At 38.0% G+C, this 22263-nt stretch overlaps 4 protein-coding genes across 4 annotated transcripts; 2 read left to right on the plus strand and 2 right to left on the minus strand.

Annotated features, from left to right (window-relative positions):
- Positions 1-6401: 6401 nt before the first annotated feature.
- dynlt2b (dynein light chain Tctex-type 2B) lies at positions 6402-11844 on the minus strand. The gene is made up of 5 exons (XM_005730336.2): positions 11476-11844; positions 10806-10939; positions 9067-9136; positions 8606-8669; positions 6402-8530 (listed from the first exon to the last, which is right to left on the minus strand). Exons 1-5 carry the CDS (start codon positions 11520-11522, stop codon positions 8483-8485), a joined length of 363 nt encoding a protein of 120 aa, XP_005730393.1. The 5' UTR covers positions 11523-11844; the 3' UTR covers positions 6402-8482.
- Positions 11845-12476: 632 nt separating this feature from the next.
- Positions 12477-14488, minus strand: LOC102202283 (receptor-transporting protein 3-like). The gene is made up of 2 exons (XM_005730337.1): positions 14289-14488; positions 12477-13302 (listed from the first exon to the last, which is right to left on the minus strand). Exons 1-2 carry the CDS (start codon positions 14432-14434, stop codon positions 12969-12971), a joined length of 480 nt encoding a protein of 159 aa, XP_005730394.1. The 5' UTR covers positions 14435-14488; the 3' UTR covers positions 12477-12968.
- A 924-nt stretch (positions 14489-15412) lies between these two features.
- On the plus strand, positions 15413-17104 carry LOC102202566 (receptor-transporting protein 2-like). Its single transcript, XM_005730338.2, has 2 exons — positions 15413-15693; positions 16074-17104. The coding sequence occupies exons 1-2, from the start codon at positions 15545-15547 to the stop codon at positions 16399-16401; spliced, it is 477 nt and encodes a 158-aa protein (XP_005730395.1). The 5' UTR covers positions 15413-15544; the 3' UTR covers positions 16402-17104.
- A 1498-nt stretch (positions 17105-18602) lies between these two features.
- Positions 18603-21281, plus strand: LOC102213549 (5-hydroxytryptamine receptor 3A-like). The gene is made up of 8 exons (XM_005730381.2): positions 18603-18659; positions 18856-18900; positions 19024-19130; positions 19414-19583; positions 19673-19839; positions 20058-20268; positions 20716-20901; positions 20986-21281. The coding sequence occupies exons 1-8, from the start codon at positions 18603-18605 to the stop codon at positions 21279-21281; spliced, it is 1239 nt and encodes a 412-aa protein (XP_005730438.2).
- Positions 21282-22263: the final 982 nt, after the last annotated feature.

Consider the following 22263-nt stretch of genomic DNA (forward strand, 5'->3'; position numbering starts at 1 on the left):
CCCTAAGACAGTTGGGATAGGCTTCAGCGCCCCCTGAAAAGGAGAAGCAGAAGTGAATGGATGGATGGATAGATGGGTGGAATATCAATCTCACCATTAGTCCTTTGCAATGCACTCTGGGTGGTGATATCAACTGTCTGGAACGGTGAAGGAGCCTATGCTGAGATAAACATGTATTCTGTTCAGCCTTTTTCATTTGAACCTGATCTAATGTAACCGAGGAGGAAAACATCAGGCAGTACTGAAAACAAGCAAAATCATTGGAGTTTGTGTTGCAGCTGCACATTTTTAATAGACCAAGACCTCCGTAGTAAAGAGCTAATTTCCTGTCATCAGCTGTTGGAGGTAAGGCTAGCAGAGGTATGGATCAAACTATCATTTCATGATGGCTGCTGGAAGAGAGAAGATGGATACACCATGCTGGTAAAGGGATAGTCATGGTAACCAACTCAGATAGACTGTGATCTTTAAACAGTGCTCATTTGGTACTAAGGGGCCCAAAGTGTGCCAAAAATCATGTCCCTCACGCCATTACATCACCAATTCTAGTGTGAATCACTGAATGTTTCTCAAAGCAATGTTTTTCCAGTCTCCTATCATCCAATTTTGGCGAGCTGCTGTGAACTGTATTTTTAGTTTCCTTTTCCTAGCTGACAGGAGTGGCACCCGGTGTGGTCTTCTGCTGCTGTTCAAAGATGCTGTTTTGCACACCTTGGTTGTAACAAGTTGCATGTGAATTACTTTTAGCCTTCCTATCAGTCACTTAAATCATCGTTCTGCCTCATTCTGATGCTCAGTTTGAACTTATTTACTTACTTATTTTTTTGGTGCACTGAAAAGCTAGATTTTTTTAATCTGGCTGTGAAGCACAGCTGAACTGTAAATGAACTCAAATACATTATAAATATATATATTCAGTTTTATCAGCTGTGAGATGATTAGTGTGAATGGGATGCATTTAAAAAGCAGATGCTTTAATTAGTTAAAAAGATGCAAATATATGCTAGATTTGAGTTCTTGGATGAATAATAATTTAACTGGTTTCCGGGTTTCTCCTACTTACAAAGTTTACAGAGCATAACAGGAAAATAAAGATTAGGCCTAAAGATTAAACTTCTAAATATTCAGACTTTTAAATTAAATAGACTGACAACCAGTCTACATGTGTTTTGTGGACTTGGAGAAGGCATTCGGCCGTGTACCTCGGGGTGTCCTGTGGGAGGTGCTACGGGAGTATGGCGTGTCTGGCCCATTGCTACGGGCTATTCAATCCCTATACAACCATTGCAAGAGCTTGGTTCGCATTGCCGGCAAAAAGTCGGGGTCATTCCCGGTGGGTGATGGGCTCCGCCAGGGCTGCGCTTTGTCACCAACTCTGTTCATAATTTTTATGGACAGGATTTCTAGGAGCAGCCAAGTGGCGGAGGGCTTTCACTTCGGTGGCCTCAGAATCTCATCTCTGCTTTTTGCGGATGATGTGGTTCTGTTGGCTTCATCAGGTGTAGGGATGGGTACCGGTATCCGGTGCCATAATGGCACAGTGATCTCATGGGATCATAGTCACCAAGAAAACAGTTGGTAACATACTACACCGTGAACGACTGAAATGCTTCACGGGTCCCCCTGCTCAGAAAAGGACATGCATAGGCCCATTAGAAGTTTGCCATTGAACATCTCAATGATTCAGAGGAGGACTGGGGGAAAGTTATGTCGTCAGATGAGACCAAAATCGAGCTGTTTGGCATCAACTTAACTTTTGGAGGAGGAAGAACGCTACCAAAGACTCCAAGAACATTGTGCCCACCGTCAAACATGGAGCTGGAAACATTGTGCTTTCGGGTGTTTTTATGCAAAGAAAAAGAGGACAACTGCACCACATCACAGGGAGGGTGGATGGGGACAAAATGTAGATGAGAATCTCCTTCCCTCACCCAGGGCATTGAAAATGAATCATGTGTGGATATTCTAGCATGACAATGATCCAAAACACACGGTCAAAGCAACAAAATATTAGCTCAAGAAAAAAGCATATTAAGGTCTTGGAGTGGCCTAGTCAGTCTCCAGGCCTTAATCCCACAGAAAATCTGTGGAGGGAGCTGAAGGTTTGAGTTGCCAAACATGAAACATTAATGGCTTGGAGAGCATTTGCAAAACTAGTGGCCATCTACAAGACACGTCTAACCTCTGTGATTACCAACAAAGGTTTTACTGTACATGAGTCTCTGGGTTCATGCTGCCCAGAATACCCACTGGATAGTTCAGCTTGGCTGGGCACTTGTTAAGACAGAAACATATATGAAAGTGACCTCCAGGGTGATATAACACAACTTTTCAATTTCATCGACAAACTGAGACAGAAGAGATCTCAATTCCTTAACTGATGATCTTTGTTAAATAACTCCTAATTGTCACAACTGCTAACTGTGGTTAAAGGGAACTTGTTGTGTCCTTGGGCAAGACACTTCACCTACTGCCTACTGGTGTTGGCCAGAGGGGCCGATGGCGCGATATGGCAGCCTCGCTTCTGTCAGTCTGCCCCAGGGCAGCTGTGGCTACAACTGTAGCTGCCTCCACCAGTGTGTGAATGTGAGAGTGAATAAATAGTGGCATTGTAAGGCGCTTTGAGGGCCCCGAAAAGTGCTATATAAATGCAATTTATTATTATTATTATTATTATTAAAATCCAAACTGTGTTTTAGCCCACATTTTAAAAACTGTACATCAGGAATGTAATCAAGTAAAAGTAAATACAAATGTGTCTCACTTGTTTTTGATCTAATACCTTTAGAACCACTTAAAAAAAAAAATAAACTGACTACATCAAACAGACTGAAAATGGCACATGTGACAGATAAATGGCTGGTAATCACTGGGATAAGTAAGAGAAAGGATGTAATGGTGCTCACAGTGAAAGCCACAGTAGACCAAAAGATCAATAAATTCATTTTAATACTTTAATATTAGATTAAATGTATTTAAAGAAGTTTTATATACATTTATATAAGTGCCGCCTGAGTCATTTCCATCTGTGCAAGCAATGTTATATGAAATAAATTCCCTGTTCAAACTCAGTTGTTTTGTTAATTGTCTGTTTGATCTAGAGAAGTATGATTTCAGACATCATTTAATGGTGCCACTGCCACTGTGATGCCACCATCACTGCTGGATTCTAACTGATCTTCCATCAGCTCTAATTTCCATATAACTCAGTGAAACAAGGCAATCAACTCATCACACCTTTGTCTGCAATAACCTAATACATAGCTAATACAAGTCAATTCTGCCATATTTGCCAGTCATACACAGGAGTAAAATATTGTTTCACCCAGTCCACAAACAAAATAAGAATAATTCAAAGTTAGAAGAATATGAATTATGCATGTACAGTAAAGGTTTGAGCCCACGAAGTGGTCCATGAAGAAGACCAGCGGGACAGCAGTGAGCTTTCCTGCGCTATTTACTGTGCACTGCAGTAAATGGCGCTGCTGAGGTTCGAGGAAGTATATTTTTTGAACCACACAGTGATGTAGGTAGTCAAGATGCTTTCAATTCTGCCTCAGTAGAAGGAGCACAAAATCAGCACCGGGGCTCTCGCTCTCCTCAATCTGCAGAGGAAGTTTACTGTGTGTACTGTCTTTTTTGACCATAAATGCATTTTTGTTTGTCCAGGAAAGGTCATCTGTGTTATGCACATCCATAAATTTGGTGCTGCTCACCCTTTCCACAGCAGAACAATCCCTTTTGTTGTCTCCACATTTAAGAAGTCATTATTGCCACTGTACCACACGACCAGTTGGTTGGCCTCTCTGTGTTGTTTTTTTGGTGAGACCACATTACGTTTGTGTCATCCACAAAGTTAATGAAACCACATGCTTGGAGGACTGCAGTGCTCAGCGTGATGGTGGTCGATGTGTTGTTGTCGACCCAAAGTGCTTGTGGTCCCCCATTGATGAAGTCTATTATAAAGTGAGGTGTTTGGGCTCAGCGGGTCCAGTTTGCATACTAACTCCAAGGGGGATGATTGTGTTGAATGCCTAGCTAAAGTCTATGAACAGCATTCTGATGTAAGTTTTATTTTTTCATGTGTGTGTGTGTGTGTGTGTGTGTGTGTGTGCGTGTGTGTGTGTGCGCATGTGTGCCCTGGTGGGTGAGAGCTGAGTGGAGGAAAAAGGAAGCAATGTTACTGTCAAAGGTCTCTGGTGGGTGCTTGTAGTCCATGATGGTCTAAATGCCTTTCCCCAGACTCCTAAAGCCTTTCCTATCTCTGTAGGAGTAGCGGTGTTTGGCTCTTCTGATGCGACATGTGACAGGTTGACCCTGGCTGCCCTCAGACTGTCAGCAGATCTGAAAGCAGTATCCCTGGCTTTAAGTAGTCTGTAGACTTCCTTATCAGCCATGACTTCTGAATTTCCTGTATACTGAATATCCTGGTGTGTCATACAATTATTATATTTGGTCAAAGTGTCAGTGTTGTTGGTTAAGTAACTGTCTGCTTCAACATGACCCAGCCTGTTGAGAAAAAGCAGTCCTGAGGTGCTTCAAATACCAACGCACTTAAGCTTCTTCTGCTTTGTCTCACAATGTTTGCAGTATTTCCTTTCTGAATGGAAAGAAGTTACCAAGTTTGGTGTTGTGCTGGGCTGGCAAAGTAATGCAAGGCCCTGAAGTCATTATGTTAGCGTGCAGTCTAAGTTGTTATTTGTCATTCCGTTGATGTCTGGCAGAACCCAACTACTACACAACTATTTGCACACCAACAAAGACAACTGTGACAACCTTGTGCACGTTTGACTTGGCCTTATCTGCTTCACACTTAAGATTTACAGACTGTTCACAGGATAACAAATAATTATGTTAGTGGTAAGCTGATCATAAGCTGATCAGTTAACCTGTGACTTAAACAGCTTCAATCAACATCTGAGAGCAGCCCAAGAGATGACAGAATACACAGAGAGACTGGAGGAAGACAGTTGAGCAGTCTGGCTAAGGAACACAAGTAAGCCTTTGAAATAGCTTTTTAGGATTTTCTGGAAGAAGCTTCCCTCATCATAAGCACTCACCCTCCCTTTTATAGCCACAATCCAGGTCACTCAGGCCAGCCTCATCTTAATGGAACCAGGGTGATGGCTTAAAGTTACAACTCTACGTAATACCTGTGGCCACAGTTTAAAGGTCTGTCCTATAATCTCAGTAAACTATACTGCTTTGGTGAGAGACCCCTAATCTCAGAGCTCCAAAAGCAAACCCAACTGAGTTTCTGGAACAGCTTAAACGTTTGAAGGTTGCTTGGCACTCCGAGTTTTGAGGACGAGAGACAGGTGGGCTGTTTAAGCAAAGAAATGTACATTTTTCAATTTTCTAGAAAAAAAAACATATTTCATTTATCTGGTGGATATCTGTCTTCATATGCATTCCACAATTTCTGCAGCATGCATGAGTTATATTGACTGTGTGAAAAATAAGAAAGTCACTGCATGCACCATTTTGTGTGGATTGTTGCTAGGTGACCAAATAATTACCAAAAGCCATACATTTAACTAAACCTAAGGTATTTTGTATAGTGCTGTGTAATGTGTGGACTTTATGGTTTTATTATTGTTTTAAATACCATTATGGCACTTTTATCATTGCCATCAAATTGGTATTTCTTTTTTTGTTGTTGTTGTAAACTATAGTTTATTTTAAAATAACAGCAATGCAGTGGGGCAGCAGCGTGTAGGGACAGTACCTTGCTCAGGGGTACCGCAGGGTAACCATTCAGTGGATTCGAACCCCCGACCTCCCGATCATGGGGCAACCACTCTACCTACTGAGCTATCCCTGCCCCAAATATGAACTAATTAGTCAGTTTAGAATGTTTTGTATCATTTGTACCATTTTTTTTAATAACCAGTGTACCATATACCCATAACAACCATTTCTGCTAATTCCAGTTTCTCTACTGCAAAAACAAGCCTGAACTGTGTAATGCAATCATCTGGAGTTTACTAACCTTTTATTACACAACAGTCCCATATCTTGTATATGTTAGTATAAACTGATATATTATAGTCTCTAAAATGTTAAATTGCGGACAGAAAAAAGACTTAAAGGAAACATCTTAACCCTTGACCCCTGTCCTGAGTGCTTTCTGAGACTTTGTTGTGCTGTGGTGGATATTGTGACGGGTTGACTTTTTCTTTCCTTAGATATAAGTGTCACTGCAAATCAATAAAACCTTTATCTGTAATCCAATGTATTCAGTTACTGAACAGGTTTATCCTGATGTGAGAATTCGCTTCCAAACTGACAATGCCTCCATCCAAAGGGCAGATGAAACCACATCTCAGTCCAATTAAACACCTATGGATTTTGTTGAACGAAGATCTTACATGTTTTTCACACAGACAGAAACACCTGCAATTCACTTTATTTACAATAAGAAGCCAGGGGGCTATGAGTGTAGACAGGGTGTCAGTACTGCTTCTGGCCACAGTCCAGGGAGACTTCTGGGCACAAGTATGGAAGATGCCTACATGTCATCAAGATGGAAAAAAAAAAAACTTTAGACATGACACTATGCCATATTTTTAAAACTAAATGCTAAAGAGTTTAATTTAGTACTAATGACCGAGTAACTAACAATCAGCTAAAGTGTCATTTAAAATTCAAGCTACAAAGTGATGGAACCAGCCTGATGAAGAAAAAAAAGGTAATGTAAACGTAAACGTAATGACATGGTCACAAAGTACAGGGACGCTTTTCAGGCACGGTTTGATTATGGTGCTGTTCTATCCACACACAGTATTACTTCTGCAGCTTTATACAGTCCATTTGTCTTTGACATAAAAGGATGAAAAGACAGTCGAGCATGCAAAGCTATGATCACTTCACTTCTGAAAGTGCCATTAAATAATCACAATAATGAAAACACCACAGAAATAATGTTCGCAATAAGCCAACAAACTCACGATGGCTGAATCTGTGATGCACTAGATCGCAGTCAGACTGACTTTGATTCAGGAACCAAAGGAACACTGAACAACCAGACAGAAAAATGTGTTGATGTCAATGAATTTTAAATTGAATTATTCATTCAAAATCCAAGAACATTCAATGCTTAACACGAGATATAACATAAAATGGTTCATAAATTTCCTGCATCAGTAAATAAAACTAAGCATTTAAAGATACAACTTATAAACATACAAATTAAGTATTTTCCTGCTCTTTTATGACCTGTTTGTCAGTGGAGCCTTGTGTAATTAGCTCTCAGCTTGATGCCATCACTGTTCAAAACGGCATCACTTAATGAATATATGTTAATATATAGTAAAGACTAATTTGTTAATGTTTTGTATATTTACAGAAGGTGGGTTTCCTAGACAATTCATGATTTCTTTTACTTCATCTTGGACATACTTAGACAGTCTCTGAGCTCTTATTTTGAAAGCTGCTGACAAGTTATCACATGGATAGACATTCATACCGAGGTTTCCTAAACTAACTCCATCATCTTAGACTGCAACTGCTGGTGAAATTCTACCATGAAGTTTTTTTTATAGCTAAATCCAACCAGGACCTAAAACTGTTTCCGAGTTGTTTCGTGCTCTGTGCAGAAACAGGGACCAGGAGTCCCGCCGCAAACTGCTGAACAATTTGTTTTTCCTTTGACGAAGTCGGGACTCGTGGCGGTTCCGACCCGAACACACATAACTTTAATTTAAAAAAATAAAATAAAAATCTGTGCATCTGGATTTTGGCGATTACAGGCAGATACTGACCTCTGCTGGACCAGTTCTGCTCACTCAACTGCTCGAAATAATACAAGCTTTTGTTTTTTCACAATAACATTTTCCTATACCAACAATAGCCTTTTGTATGTCTTTGATTCACTTTTTGTTGTGATAGTTGAATTTCAACAGTGTGGGATAAATAAAGTTATATTAACAGGTGTAGAGGTGAAAAATTAAAATGTCACCAAATATATTAAATCTGACCTTTATTCATTTGTTAGGTTTACTGCATAAAACAAACTAAAGACTCTTGTGAAACTGTATGAAGATAATGACACTTTAAAGGCTTTTGGCTTGGAATAAACCTGCCTGGCCTTTCTCTGTGCATAGAGCAGATGACCATGTTATTACATGTATTAAAAAAATGCTGGAAACTGCACATTGAAAGCAGTCAGCTTTCAGAGAACTCACAGAGCTCGGATGTTATTCTCATAAACAGTAACTTGGGCATATAATAGACCCAAGTGAACATAAAGTATTGTAACCTTGTATACAGTAACAATATATTTATCATTTTATACAATTACAATGTTTTGAGGTAAAAAAAAAAGAAAAAAGAAAAGCCATAACAAGTCTTTGTCCTTAATAAGTCACAAAATCTCAATGAGGTTTTTCATTTTTAAGACCAGATGTGCGTCGCTTCTTTAGTTGAGGCCAGCTCATTTTCATGTAAAAGTCTTTTTTTCCTGTGGTCCATCCTCTCTTCCTCAGTAGTAATAGCTTCCAAAAACTGCTACCACACAGAACAAGCTGTCCTGTGGAAAGACAATCAGAGTGCTTTTTAGAAAGCGGACTCGAGTGATGAAATTGTGACTGAGCAGAGCACTTACATTCATGAAAACATCCTCTGCATAGCTGTCTGTGTCAGCATCCCAAAAACACCTGGAAGACATCCTGGGGAGAAAAAAAACACAAACAGAGACCAAGCTAAGAAAATCTTAAAGTTTGAACTACTTAAAAAAAAAAAAACTATGTTGAAAAAATGTAAAATAATGGTTGTGTCTTCTTGAGACAGTCCTACCGTTTGCTTTTACTGATACTTCAAATTTTTAGTAACTTTGAATCACTACAGTTTTACCTTAATCAGGTGTTTGCTGATACTGATGATGTAAATATGAAGAGCAGATCTTTGATAATAACCTGAATGATCCGGTCTCCGTTCTCTGGTACAACATATGACATGTCTAAAAAATACACTGAGCCCTGAGACCTAACCGTAATCCCTGTGTCAAAGTCAGTTTCTGAAAGTCAAGAGCAAGACTAATGTTTCCAGTACCAAATGAAGACTTACTTGACTCCCTGCCCTCGCTGTTCTCCAATGACCACCTGCACAACAAGCTTATATTTGTCGAATCCTGAATCTGTTCACAAAGAGAATAGGATAGTATTTTATATGTACATCCAAAAGAAAAAAATACTGTGTAACATAAATATTAGTCAATATTTTTTACTAATCAAATTTGTTTAAATGGGAAATAATTCATTAATATTGTGGGGCCAGGAATTTATGGTGTTATACATTTATTGCTCCAACAGGCTGTTGTGAAGATCCACAATCCTTTTAGTCTTGTCACTGCTGCATTTCCACTGCTGAAACTTTCAGAAATGTTTGCATTCAAACCATTGTGGTACTGGAGCCCTGAATAAGTCAACACGCATCAAAAAGCTAACACCGATAAAAAAAGATAGATCCCCAACACCACTGGCTAAAAATACAGCCCCCAACCATGACAGAGCCTCCACCGTGTCTTATAGATGTGTACACACTCACTGTTGTGTCTCTGTTCTGACTGTCCTCTGTCTATACATACTGATGGCTTGAACCAAAATGTTCAAATTTGGATTCATTACTCATTAAGACATGTTGATTTTCAGTCCAGATCTTGTGTAATTTGGTGTAATTCCAGTCTTTTCTCTCTTTTTCCTTTCTTAAAGAATGGCTTCCTGACAACCACCATTCAGTGAGACCATTTCTGATGAACCTTCAGTGAAGAGCAGATGGATCAGCAGAAGGGGCAGCACCATCTCTCAGGCCCTGTGTCAGATCTCTGCAGGATTTTTTTTCCAACTTAAGGAAAAAACCTTATTTACCTAAAGATGTCTTAATGACTTTCAGATACAGTTCATCTGCTGTACATAGTTTTTTAAGACTGGCATGTCTTCTTTTATCTTCCACTTCTTCAGTTTCCCCAATATAATACTAGCACACTGGACACTATGCAAAGATATACTTGATTTTGACAAAATAACTTGTTGGGAATCACCATGTTGGCTCAAAAAATATTTTATGCCTGTCAAATTATATGTTCATTTTCCTTATATTCAACTAAAGTAATGGGAACAATCATGTGTTTTTGTGACAGGCTGCTTGTAACAAAGAGCCTAAAGGCACAATTTAAAATGAGTTCTTTGGCAAGTTTTCTGTTATAAGTAGACACAAACACTGGTTCATCCCCTGAATGGTTTATAGATCAGTGTTAAGTAGTAAACAAAAAAATTACGAAAATTATGCAAATGGTCAGGTAAAAGGACTGGACTGAAAATGAGAGAATAAGTTGGCCGTGGCATTCAGAAAGCCTGGAGAACTACTGCTCAGGACCAGCTTTTAAAAATGTAAAAAAGTTTGGCTCCTAGGAAGAAAAATATGAAGAAATGCAGGGTGACTCAAGATTTCTGCACAGTACTGAAGCTGGAAATCATGACACATATTGCCCTGAGATGTAGTGGTAGCTGCATGAAAAAATTTACATGCAGCAGATTAAAATGCCTCATCTTTACAGGTCTGAGTACCACAGTGGAAATGCAGAAAACAGCCGTTTGAAGGAACCTTTCAGTTACTTGGAAAAAAGCGCCTATGACACCTGGGTACCTCTACATGAAACACAAGTTTACTGTTATTTAAACAGATACACAGATGGTTGCCACATTCTATAATTAAAGTGGTCATTTTAAGCTGCAGCTAAAATTTTCAGAAATAATTGAATGTTCTGTCCTTTTGACAGCACATGAGAGCGACAATGCTTCACTCACTCTTTACTTTGTCCTTCACAGAGTCTGCCAGTGAACGGGTCAGCTCTGGGACTTCCTCTGGATTGTACTGCACCCCAGACAGTCGCTCCCTCACAATTTCACGAATACACTCCTTCACAACAGCTGGCCTGAACCTGCAAGATTTACAGGAAAACAACAAGACAGCAAATGAACCTTCCAACGAGCACAATGAGCCTCTGATACACAAATATCTTAATAATGGCAACATGCATGCTAATAAACGTCATGTGAACAATACATTCTATATTCAATAGGCTATAAGTTTTTTTTTCATTTGCATTTTAAACTTATTTACCTATGGCACTGTATATTGTAATTACATGCCTAAAGTAATCACATTTGAATGCCCTGGCACATCTGCATTGTACAGGAAAAATAGGTAAAGTTCCTGCAGATAAATCTGCAATGAACGCTGTAACAGACTAAACTTCGGTTAAAAATTCAAGTTTGCACACGTAACCACATTATTTTGATTGACGAATGGAAGTATTTATACTACTAAATTAAGTTTGACGTTAGATGTCATTTATTCAAGGCTGGAACAACTGCGCAGCTAAAAGTAGACCGCGAATCAGCTAGCTAAAATGCTAAATTAAGTTTCCTTTACTTGTGTGGAAAAGAAGCCGTTTAACCACATGAATCAACTCACTTCTGCTGATGATTAGGTCGTATGTGGTAAGTATCGGACTCCCCCATGGTATATGAGTACTCAAACTACAGTATTGAGCAAATACATGTGAAGAGCGTCTTTAAGAAGCTAGCCAAATGCTACCTGTAACCATGGCGACGTTTTCCCTTGTTTCCTGTTTCAAAATAAGAGTACCGCTTAGCTAACCGGTTCGTTTCTTCTTCCGTGTGTACATTAAAGTTGATCAAAAAAAGCACGAAAATCACAGATAATGGCGCTACTGGACACTTTTCACAGTTTTTAACACTCGATTGCAGTTTCGATTTAACCCCGCTCTTCTCGGTGACTAGCTGAAAGATCAACAGCAGTAGAAGCTGTAGTAGGCCTCAAACCGGTTGTCAGTGACACTGCCCCCTGGTGATCGTAAACAGCTACAACATGTGGACAGCTGTCTGCAAGCCTTCCTTCATCATCTTGTAAACCTAAACACATAAACCTTCTACTACTTATGACATCGTTTCTGTTTCCACCTAATGCATTTATACTCTGTCCCCATTAGTGATGTTTTACTGCCTTTACTCATACATGATTCACACTGTCTTAAAATGATGTTTTTTAATATCTGTAATAATTTCAACTACTGGGCTACTCATGGTATCTGCGTAACTTCTGAATGCAGCTGGTTCTAAGGCCTTTTAGCTGCAGCCTGATCAAATCATGCTTCCCATTGCTCAAAGCACCTGAAGAAACAGACCCAAAACTGATAAGATGTGAGTAAATTTGTCTTTAAAGAACAACTTCCAGCTCTGGCAATATACAGATGCAGACACATTTTCAACAGCGATTTCAAAAGTTTTAATTCATTTTTAATTTATGCTTGCTAAATAGTGTCATTATATGTGCAAAATCTGCATCTTTTTGCAATTTTTATTCTTACTTTAAACCACAGAGGTTGTTAGCAAAGAGGCACAAAGATGCACTTGTTTCATTTCAGTTGCTCGTTATATAGAACACTTCAGACCAACAGGGGACAAAGAAAAATATAAATCTTAATAATAATAATAATATACAGTTGTATATGATCTTTCATGTCATTTAGCTTACTTCATTAAACAGAAGACAAATAAATAAATAAACTGCTATCCACCTCAACAACAATGCATTCAACAGAAGAAACAATATCATAAATTCCCAAATTCTTATTGCAACATCACCACTATGTTTTTTTTAAATTTTATTTACAAATCATTTTGACATAGTGACTCCTGTAAACATTATGCTACATTTACTGATAGTAGACAGTTTTGACTTATGTGCATTTTGTTTGTAAACAGTACGTTTTCACATGTCTAATCACAAATGGACTTCATGTTTTGCTTGTGCAGAATTTGTGAATTGTATACCCTTCAGCTTTGAAGTAATGACTGAGCACTAACATTACCATTATGTGAGGCAAACAGCATAATTAAAGCCCCTGAATCAGATATTGATAATATAAGTAAATAGATTTAAAACTACACATTGTTTGTACACACTCCTTTTATGCACCCCTCACAGTGTTCAGGCTCATGGGGACTTTTGACTTCATAGAGTCTGAAAGGTCGGTAGCTTTCCTCAAGGTTTTCATGGTAGCACTTTTGTTTTATTTTCTCCACCAGTTTTTCCATGAGGGTGTTTATGTTCTCAGATTCCACGCTGGGATTCTCCATTGGAGCATTTGGGCACTTCTTGCAGTTCTGACGTAAGGGCCTCACTTTGACAGTGCCCTGCCCATTTCTCAGGCACATGTGGAAGAGCACTTTCACCTTGTTGGAAGGCCACTTTCTTCGACACATGGAACATTTGAAACTTGAAATTAAAAAAGAGAAAGAGAATGTCTGTTTCAGTAGAAGTCAAAATTACTTTTAAAAAATTCAGAAATTTTCTTTCAACCTAACAAACTTGCACTAAACTCATGATTTGTGTAAAAGCTGATAGCTGCCCTATGTGTTGCACTCAGAATCACATCTGTAAGTAGTAGAGATGTTGGGTGGAATCAAATGCATTTACAAGGGCAGTGGGAGGAGATATAACTGAGCTTCTCATGCTTAACTGTGTCCCCTCTGATGGATGAATGTGTGATTCATATGATGTTTATGTTTAAATTTGTTAAAAAAAATACTATCGAGCTATGAAAGTTGAATATATTTCAAAGGGAAGAAGCTTGTGCTTTTTATGTTTACTCAGCTTTTTTGTTTTATTTAGAGAATACTCAGTGGAAACTTGTGGATGGATAGGTGAATATGACCATAGTATATTCATTACAGTGTTACAGTGATGTGCCACCACAGTAATACAATACATGTCATAAAAAGAAAGAGGAAAATCTAATAAATATATGTTTAGATGTAACTGAGCAGACCAAATTATTAGCTTTTTGGCTAATTAATAGTGTAATAATGACATTTGAAAAGTGAAGAACAAGAACATAAAAGGAAAACAAACCATCTGATGTTACTTATTCCAGTTTACACAATACCAGACAGAGCTAGAATCGCTAGAATAGCTCTTAAAGGCAAGTATTGGTAGACTAAAATCTATATTTTTAGGTAAAGTTGTATTTATACCACTTCCAATTATTTTCCATCATTCAAACTCTGGAATTGTACCAAACAAGGAATGAACAAATATTCCTTAATAACTAAAATGTATTGATGTTGTACTGTTATCACGCACATTGCGTAATGTAAGGCATATTAATGTAACACAAATACACAATAGTGTAAATATTAACACTCATGCAAATACTCAATGCAAACCAGCTGCAGTAATTAACAGTTGTTCAGCATACTGACCTTGCACTTGTGTTCCTGATGTACTCCTTCCAGTCCAAGTTTGGCTTATTAGGCTCAATATTTTCATCATATTGTAATTCCCAGGAGTCTCCTTGCTTAAGATCTTCTGCTTTAATCTGAAAGATTTGTGTCCATTCTGGTGACATCTTTTCAATTAAATCGGCTGAAGAAGAAAGAAACCCCTAACAGCTGATCTGTACTGTAAACAAGGAACTCATGAGAATGACTCCTCAAGCTGCGAACTTTAAATAAGGCGGTACCAGCTGAGAGGAAACCGAAAGCTACCAGTGCAAAGCAGGCTTCCTTAAGTTTCAGTTATGGTTTATACAATGAACATCAGAATATTAGATGGCGAATCATTAGATTGTAAGTGAAATGAAACTGAAATGTTTTCTAGCAACACTGGAATCTGCTGGTTTATGCTGGTTTATGGTTTAGCCTTTGTGCACACATTTGTTGTCAGTCACTACTTTGAGTGAAATATTCTCACTCTGGCAAAAATAAATAAATAAATAAAGTGGTGAACATGTAAAATTAACATCTTTTTTGCTCTTATGTTACCAGAAAAAGCAAATAAATAAATGAATGTTATATATTCTTATTCTACATTATTATAATTAATGACTCCATAGTGTAGAGTTTCACACATTTGCTTAACAAGTAAAAGATTACCTGCTTGAACATGTGCACAGACATATGCAGAGCTACCTGCTACCAGGGAGAAGCTACAAAAAGAAAAACAAAATCAGTAGAGTGCAGGTATAGTGCTGAGTTGAGTTATAAGCACGATGATAAGAATCACGTGTTCACTAATGTTTTTTATCAGCTCTTTTTTCCACTAATGTTCACTAATGTCTTTTTTTATACACAGTGAAAACATTTTGCACATTTTCACCACACTGTGTGCAAAAAGTATAGCAATACAGAAAAGCCTTCTGAGTCTACCTGGGCAAAGAGGAGCATGGAGAGCAACCAGAAGGTGTCAGTGTTGCTTAACAAGAAACGCTTTCAGTTTCAGTTCTCTCAGTCTTCAGGTGCACCAGTATCGATTGTACAAAACTGCAACTGAAACTTAAGATAGCGTGTTTTACAGTTGTAAGTTTTGTCTTCCCCACAAACTCTTCTGACAGAGCCACAGTCAAAGTTCGCAGCTTGAGGAGGGTGACTCATTCTCACCAGCTGTTTGTTTACTGCACACATCAGCTGTTAGAGTTATCCTTCTTCTTCAGCTACCAGCGACCACTTTAACCGAAAAGATGCTGCCACCTGAATGGATACGTATCTTTCGTATTAAAGCACAGAGTCTTAAACGAGGAGACTCTTGGTATTTAGAGTATGATGAAAATATTGAGCCTGACAACGTAGACATGGGCTGGAAGCAGTACATCAGGAACACAGGTGCAAGGTCAGTGTGGTTTGTATATTCAGTATGGTATATTTCATAGGTTAATATATAAAAATATAGTTGCATTATGCCAATTACTGTGCATGAAGATTGCAACATTAAAGATGAGGGAATAAATGTAGTTGCTAAGGAGGCTTAGTTCATTAAAAGTAAAAAGAATATTCCGGAGTTTCAATGATGGGAGCATATTTTTTAGACTAGCAACACTAGAACTGAAGATGTAAGATGGAGCTGACATCATTTGTTTCCTTTCACTTCCTTGCGTGGGTGCCATCTCGTTAAAAACAATTCGATGCAAGTTTAAACTCGTATTAAAAATAATCATATAATCACTCTAGACTCTTCTAGTAAAGTAACACATGCTCTTTTTCATTTCCAAGGTTTAAATGTTCCATGTGCAGAAGAGAATGGCCTTCCAACAAGGTGAAGGTGCTCTTCCACATGCGCCTGAAAAACGGGCAGGGCACTGTCAAGGTGAGGCCCTTACGCCAGAACTGCAAGATGTGCTCCGAAGCTCCAATGGAGAATCCCAGCGTGGAATCTGACAATGTGCACATCCTCATGGAGAATCTGGTGGAGAAAATAAAACAAAAGTGCTACCATAAAAACCCTGGTGGACGGAAGCTGTATTTCAGAAGCTTTGACGTTGACAGCCCGCATGAGCCCACACATTGTGAGGGGTGCATCAAAGGCGTGTGCACAAAATGAGCTGCTTTTAAAGTCAGCCTGTTTCTGTTCGATCATAACTTTGCCTTCTTTCATTCTGTTTTATTGTATTTCTTCTTTCTGTAATAAGCAGATGCACATTGTTGTATTTATCCTTTATTTGTGCTTGGTAGCAGACAGCTTTAGCTAATATATTGCTTTCTTTGTTAAAAACGTTAATTAGCACAAAAGCTCTCATACATTTACTGTTACAAATGAATTAAATAAGTCAAGATTTAAATATGACATGAAGGTCTACAGGAGTCACTTTTCACATTTAAATTCGTATTTTCTGATTTTGTAAATAAATAATACATATTTTTGAAAAAAAAACTAAGCATGACATTATTGTTCAAGAGAGGTGGGCAACATCTTCTTTTTTAATTTGATTTAGAGCCACACACACAGCTTACACATGAAGCATGGTACATACCATGAATTTTGGTAAATATAATACGTTGTTTTACAATGAGCCTGGGTAATTTTTTCAAAGAGAAAAAAACACCACTCCTCAAGAAAAAATATGCAAAGATATTATTGGATTGGTATTTTAAGAACAAACATGAGCATGTTCATAAATATTAATAAGTACACTTTCTCCTATGTTACTTTTTTAATTGTATAAAAAAAAAGGAAGGGGGGTGAACACGTGCTGTTGTCTCAGACGATATTGTTTTCTTACAAAAATAAAAAAAAATGAAAATCTTCTGGAAATGTATTTTATTTCTCCATTTTTTTCAAACTCGTCAGTGCAAGAGGAGACTTTAGTGCGTCATGTTTACTGATCCTGCAACTGTAGTTAAACTGCCTTTATGAAGTGTTTGTAGTGCAGACAAAGATAATACAAAGAATAAATAAAAATCTGCCTTTAAATTATAACTTACTGTTTTTCATGATTTAGAAAAAGATATTCAAACATCAGTGCAAGCCCCCTAAACCTTATAACTGGTTATGTCATCCTTTGGCAGCATGAACTGCAATCAAGCATCTGTGGTAACTGCTGATGCGTTTTTAACGTCACTGTGGAGGAATTCTGGCCCACTCTTCTTTGCACAATTGTTGAAAAAAGGAAAAGGTTATCTGATAGGAGGTTTTGCATGAAAGCAAAGTCAACCTGTTTGTCACACAGCAACACCTCTTCATTTGCCTGTGATCAGCAGGTGTGGCACTGACCTTGCTGTGGTCAGTCCTCAACATTTTTCGAGTCACACACTGAGGTACAGTACATTAACTGTGGTTTATCTGCATGTTGTCTGAAAACACCTACAGGCAAAGCACTTGCCCTGCCTTTAGTTTTGCCTGCTCCACAACTTTTCCATGGGTTTGTCCACATCACGTTTTGTTTAGTGACATTATGTATATCTTGGCCATGAAGGCTGACTTAGACTTGCGAGAGTTAGTTTCCCAGATAAGTAGAGACACACTTTAGGACTGTAGGCGCTGACTAATAGGGCTGACAGCAAAATTTTTTGAATGTGTCCATTTTTGAGAAGATTATTATTCACTAGTATATCAAAGAACAGTTTCCAAAGCAGCTGGAATACAACAATTTCACTTTCAAAATGGTAAGGTATACCTGCATTGTGTTTATGTTATGTTATTCCTTAGGATCAGTACAGCACCACCAATTCAATACATCCTCTGTTACTTTATTTAAATATTTCATCATTTAACCATCAGACCTTTTGATTGTACTTGCTTTTATTCAAGGGTCTCCTGTCATCAATCAAGTCTACCCTGATTATTTCCCTCAGTATCTTCATGCCAGGTGAGAATTTTCTGAACCATACTATGAGTATTTGAGTTTCATTTTCAACAACAGGTCAGCATCAGTTTCAAAAAGAAAAAGTCTAGAAGAAAGTTTTTTGGTGTCTACTGAACAATGTTTGTGTAACATAGTAAAAGAACTTCAGGATTAGTGAAATTATCTTGTACTGAGTTATAAATTGGAAATTCAAATCAATATAGAATTCATTAAATTCCAAATGATTTCTACAAAGTACAAAATAAACACAGATTTTTTTTCTTGTTAAAATCTCATTGCAAGCCAAACATTGCAACATAATTACACTCAATATTATTTCATTGTCTCATCAGCTTTTTGCAGTAATTACACCATTAGCTGCTCTCAACCAACCCAACCTGCCCTGCTGGAAGCTCTGTCTCCGGTCTTTGACTTGAGTGACATACGGCCTGTGAGGAACATGTCAACATGCACCAATGTCACTATTTTCTTCACTCTGTATGGGATTCTAGGGGTGGTATGTTCACCGATCAGAACATCACATCACATAAAATGTAACAAGTGTGTATACAGACTGCACTCTAAAACTCTTTAAGTAAAGGCAAAATACTTAGAGAAATGGATAAACCATATCCACATTGCTCAAATGATTCTCTTTCCATAGCAACACCAATGTTTTTTAATCCCTTGGCATATACTGGGTTGTCTTTCAGGATGAAAAGGCACAACTCTTGACCGCTTACATTTGGCTACAGTGTGTGAGTACTGCAATGATCCGGCTACATTTGTTCTTCTGTGATACAGGAATAATATTTTTTAAAACATCATGATGACGTGTAGCATGCGTGTTCTATCCATTGTCATGAGTTTTGTTCTTTTAGTTGTGGATAAATGAATTTGTCAGCTGGGACCCAGTTCAGTGTGGTACAGACATGATGGCTCTTCCCTCAAGCCAATTTTGGATTCCCGATATTGTAATCAATGAATTGTAAGTGATATATTACCAAGCCTGTGCCTCTCAAAGCATACACATATTATAATCTATGGAACCAAAACAAGTCTTTTCCTTATATTTTCCTAATAATAAATACATTTTGTATTTGTCTTTGTTAATGTTTGGCCATCTTACAGCAATATTTATTACATGTAACTGTGCAGTTGCTATGTTTTTATAGGTCCATAATTATCTAACTACTAGACACTGTAATTCTTAGCAAATGTTCAAATAGGTGCCATGTTTGTTATTCACGCCATCATAATTGTTCTTACAGTATGGAGGAAAACAAGGCACCGCCTGTTCCCTATCTGTACCTGTACAGTAATGGTCAAGTGAATCTTGCTATACCTGTCAGAGTTGTTAGTTCCTGTAACCTCAATATCTACACCTTCCCCTTCGACATACAAAACTGCATTTATACCTTCAACTCCTACTTGCACTATGGTCAGAAAATATTTTATACATATACATTACATGTGGACAATTAGTGAGCTCACCTTTAGCTCAGTATTTTCCTCTTTGCTTTTCCACAGCATCGGATATAAAGATTTATCTTGGAAGATCTGCAGAACTAATAACACAGATCTCCCAGAGTGTGATGGCCACCATGGGTGAATGGGAGCTGCTGGAAATCACCGCCAATAAAGTCAATCATGATGGAGAGAATGAGAATCTTTATTATGATGAGCTTGAATTTCAAGTAGGTGGATTGCAGTGCCAATAAACTGCTGTAATTAGGCAGAAAGGAGCACATACTTGGGCTTGTTCACATACCTCGTATTAATGTGTTCATAATGCCTGTTTTGTAAATCCAACACAGCTAAAATCACGATTTGCTTACATACACGATCCACTTGGTCACGATAAGAAGATTTCACAGCACAAACATACCTGACCAAGTTTTCCCTTATTGTACAGATCAGATTGAAGCGCCGGGCCACTATGTATGTGGTCAACCTCCTCCTCCCCAGCTGCTTTCTCATCACAGTCGACCTCTTCAGCTTCCTGCTGCCACCACAGAGTGTGGACAGGTCCGCCTTCAAGATGACCCTCATCCTCGGCTACACCGTCTTCCTGCTCATCATGAATGACCTGCTGCCGGTCACCGGAAACACCATACCCCTCATAAGTTAGTGACACTCAACAAAATGTCTACGGTGATTTCTTGAAACTGTTTGTAGTTATGTTTTTTAATTATTAACTTATCCTATACTAAAATATATATATATATATAATATGAAAGGTACTGGTTAAAGAAAGTTAAGGGAACCCTTACATCCCATATCAGGCCTCGATCTTATAGAGTCAAGTTGAAAATCTGTACTCACATACATACTGTAATGCAGTATTAGCATTGTATACTTATATACTTGTTATAGATACACATACATAACATGTGTGAAATAGTCAAATCAATATTATTATGTCCAAATTTGTAAATAATGTTCACTTTTTTAAAACTATATTTACATGTGCATTTAAAGAACAGCTTTTAAGATAAAAATATATAGATTAGTGACTTAGACTGTGACATTGTAAACTTGTATTGTTTCTGGGTTCCTTTGTCTCTCTGTAGACGTGTTCTTTTCTCTCTGCCTGGCTCTGATGGTGGCCAGTCTGCTGGAAACAATCCTCATCACCAACTTGCTGTGTGGGTCTGCTGACTTCTCTCCTGTCCCTCACTGGATGCGAGTCCTTGTTCTGCAATTTCTGGGTGTTATTGTTTGTATGCCACGAATGAATAAGAAGCCAAGAGTTTCAGGTATGTCAAACATAAGTAGCGAGTTTAGAAATCTAAGGTTACAAGATTAGGTGACTATGAATATTTCTTCTTGACTTTGCTTAGAAATAGACCTTAAGACCAGGACTGCTGTGGCAGCTATTGAAACTTATGTGGGGCTTCAAGAGCCAAAGGGGCAATCAGCGGAGGACCTGGCTGTGTATGAACTCAAGAAACTGGGCAAGGACCTCCAGGCCATTCGCCTGAAGGTTGATCAGGAGCTAAAGGACAGCCAAAGCTCAGAGGAGTGGATGCAGGTGGGTTTCATCATAGACCGCCTGCTGTTTGGCCTCTACATTCTCTTCATCTCGGTCAGCTTTATCACCATCATCATTATCTGGGTGAACTCGTACAATAAGTAGACAACTGCCATGTGTTTTAAAGCTCTCCATTTGTGCTAGTGGGTTGAATGTTAGTGCATTTTGACCAAGATTTTGTCATTTTTGTAGATGGTGTGAAAAACTACCTTCTTAGAGCACATTTATGCAGTATGTATAGTATAGTTATACTGTATTTTGCATTATTGTTTCATACTGGACTTTAAATTAGCTCTGCTGCATTTATAATCATTCATCTTTACCCTTCTGTGTTGTACTGTACAATTTTTAAATGGAGGAAACCACTGTATACAAAATAAAACGTCTGTAAAATTTAATTCAATTTGTTAGTGACATTCATTTCGAAACGCACAATCATATCCCTGTGTAGATTATATAAATGGTATCATATAGTATAATGGTTTCCTTCTAAGTACTTCAGACTACAAGCTGAACTTGAATCATACATTTAACCCTCTTTAGACTATGGGAGGAAGCCAGAGCACCAAACCTATCGAGTCACACAACATAAAAAGTTCACACAGACAGGTCCCAAAGCAATCACGTTCAAACAGGGAATTTAGCTTTGAGACATTATGCCAATCATGGCATCATCTTCTGCTTTCCATTTGATATTTAAAACTTCCAGTTTCAGCACTGTAGTTTTTGTTTAACCCAAAGGTAGGCTATATGGGATATTCTTTATTATTATTATTATTTATGTTTTATTGCTTTTCTTATTTATACAGCATGTACAACAATACAACTTAATTACAGTGGGGGGGGACAAAATAAAACAAAAAAACAAACGGACAAGAGGAAAACAAAACAAAACCGAAAAAAACAAACAAACCAGAAAATACAATGAGATTATACAAAATCGGGCCTCCCATTTTGTACATATTTCAACCATTTCAACCAGTAATCCTCAAATGAGTCCACCTGCAACTTTAGCCTAAAAGTTATTCTTTCCATTAAAAAAATAGTCTACAGGGTGGGCCATTTATATGGATACACCGTAATAAAA

This window comes from Pundamilia nyererei, unplaced genomic scaffold (assembly GCF_000239375.1).
Source record: "Pundamilia nyererei isolate P.nyererei 1_Seehausen unplaced genomic scaffold, PunNye1.0 scaffold00036, whole genome shotgun sequence".
Taxonomy (NCBI): domain Eukaryota; kingdom Metazoa; phylum Chordata; class Actinopteri; order Cichliformes; family Cichlidae; genus Pundamilia; species Pundamilia nyererei.

Excerpts from the sequence above, each read along its gene's own strand:
- LOC102213549 (XM_005730381.2), top strand. The coding sequence starts at position 18,603 with ATGTCAACATGCACCAATGTCACTATTTTCTTCACTCTGTATGGGATT. Across the intron at positions 18,660-18,855 it reads TGTATGGGATTCTAGGGGTG|GATGAAAAGGCACAACTCTT; the intron begins GTATGTTCACCG and ends GTTGTCTTTCAG. Across the intron at positions 18,901-19,023 it reads CTTACATTTGGCTACAGTGT|TTGTGGATAAATGAATTTGT; the intron begins GTGAGTACTGCA and ends TTGTTCTTTTAG.
- dynlt2b (XM_005730336.2), bottom strand. The coding sequence starts at position 11,522 with ATGGGGGAGTCCGATACTTACCACATACGACCTAATCATCAGCAGAA. Across the intron at positions 10,940-11,475 it reads CGACCTAATCATCAGCAGAA|GTTCAGGCCAGCTGTTGTGA; the intron begins GTGAGTTGATTC and ends TAAATCTTGCAG. Across the intron at positions 9,137-10,805 it reads TGTGAAGGACAAAGTAAAGA|ATTCAGGATTCGACAAATAT; the intron begins GTGAGTGAAGCA and ends CTTTGTGAACAG.
- LOC102202283 (XM_005730337.1), bottom strand. The coding sequence starts at position 14,434 with ATGTCACCAGAATGGACACAAATCTTTCAGATTAAAGCAGAAGATCTT. Across the intron at positions 13,303-14,288 it reads ATCAGGAACACAAGTGCAAG|TTTCAAATGTTCCATGTGTC; the intron begins GTCAGTATGCTG and ends TTTAATTTCAAG.
- LOC102202566 (XM_005730338.2), top strand. The coding sequence starts at position 15,545 with ATGCTGCCACCTGAATGGATACGTATCTTTCGTATTAAAGCACAGAGT. Across the intron at positions 15,694-16,073 it reads ATCAGGAACACAGGTGCAAG|GTTTAAATGTTCCATGTGCA; the intron begins GTCAGTGTGGTT and ends TTCATTTCCAAG.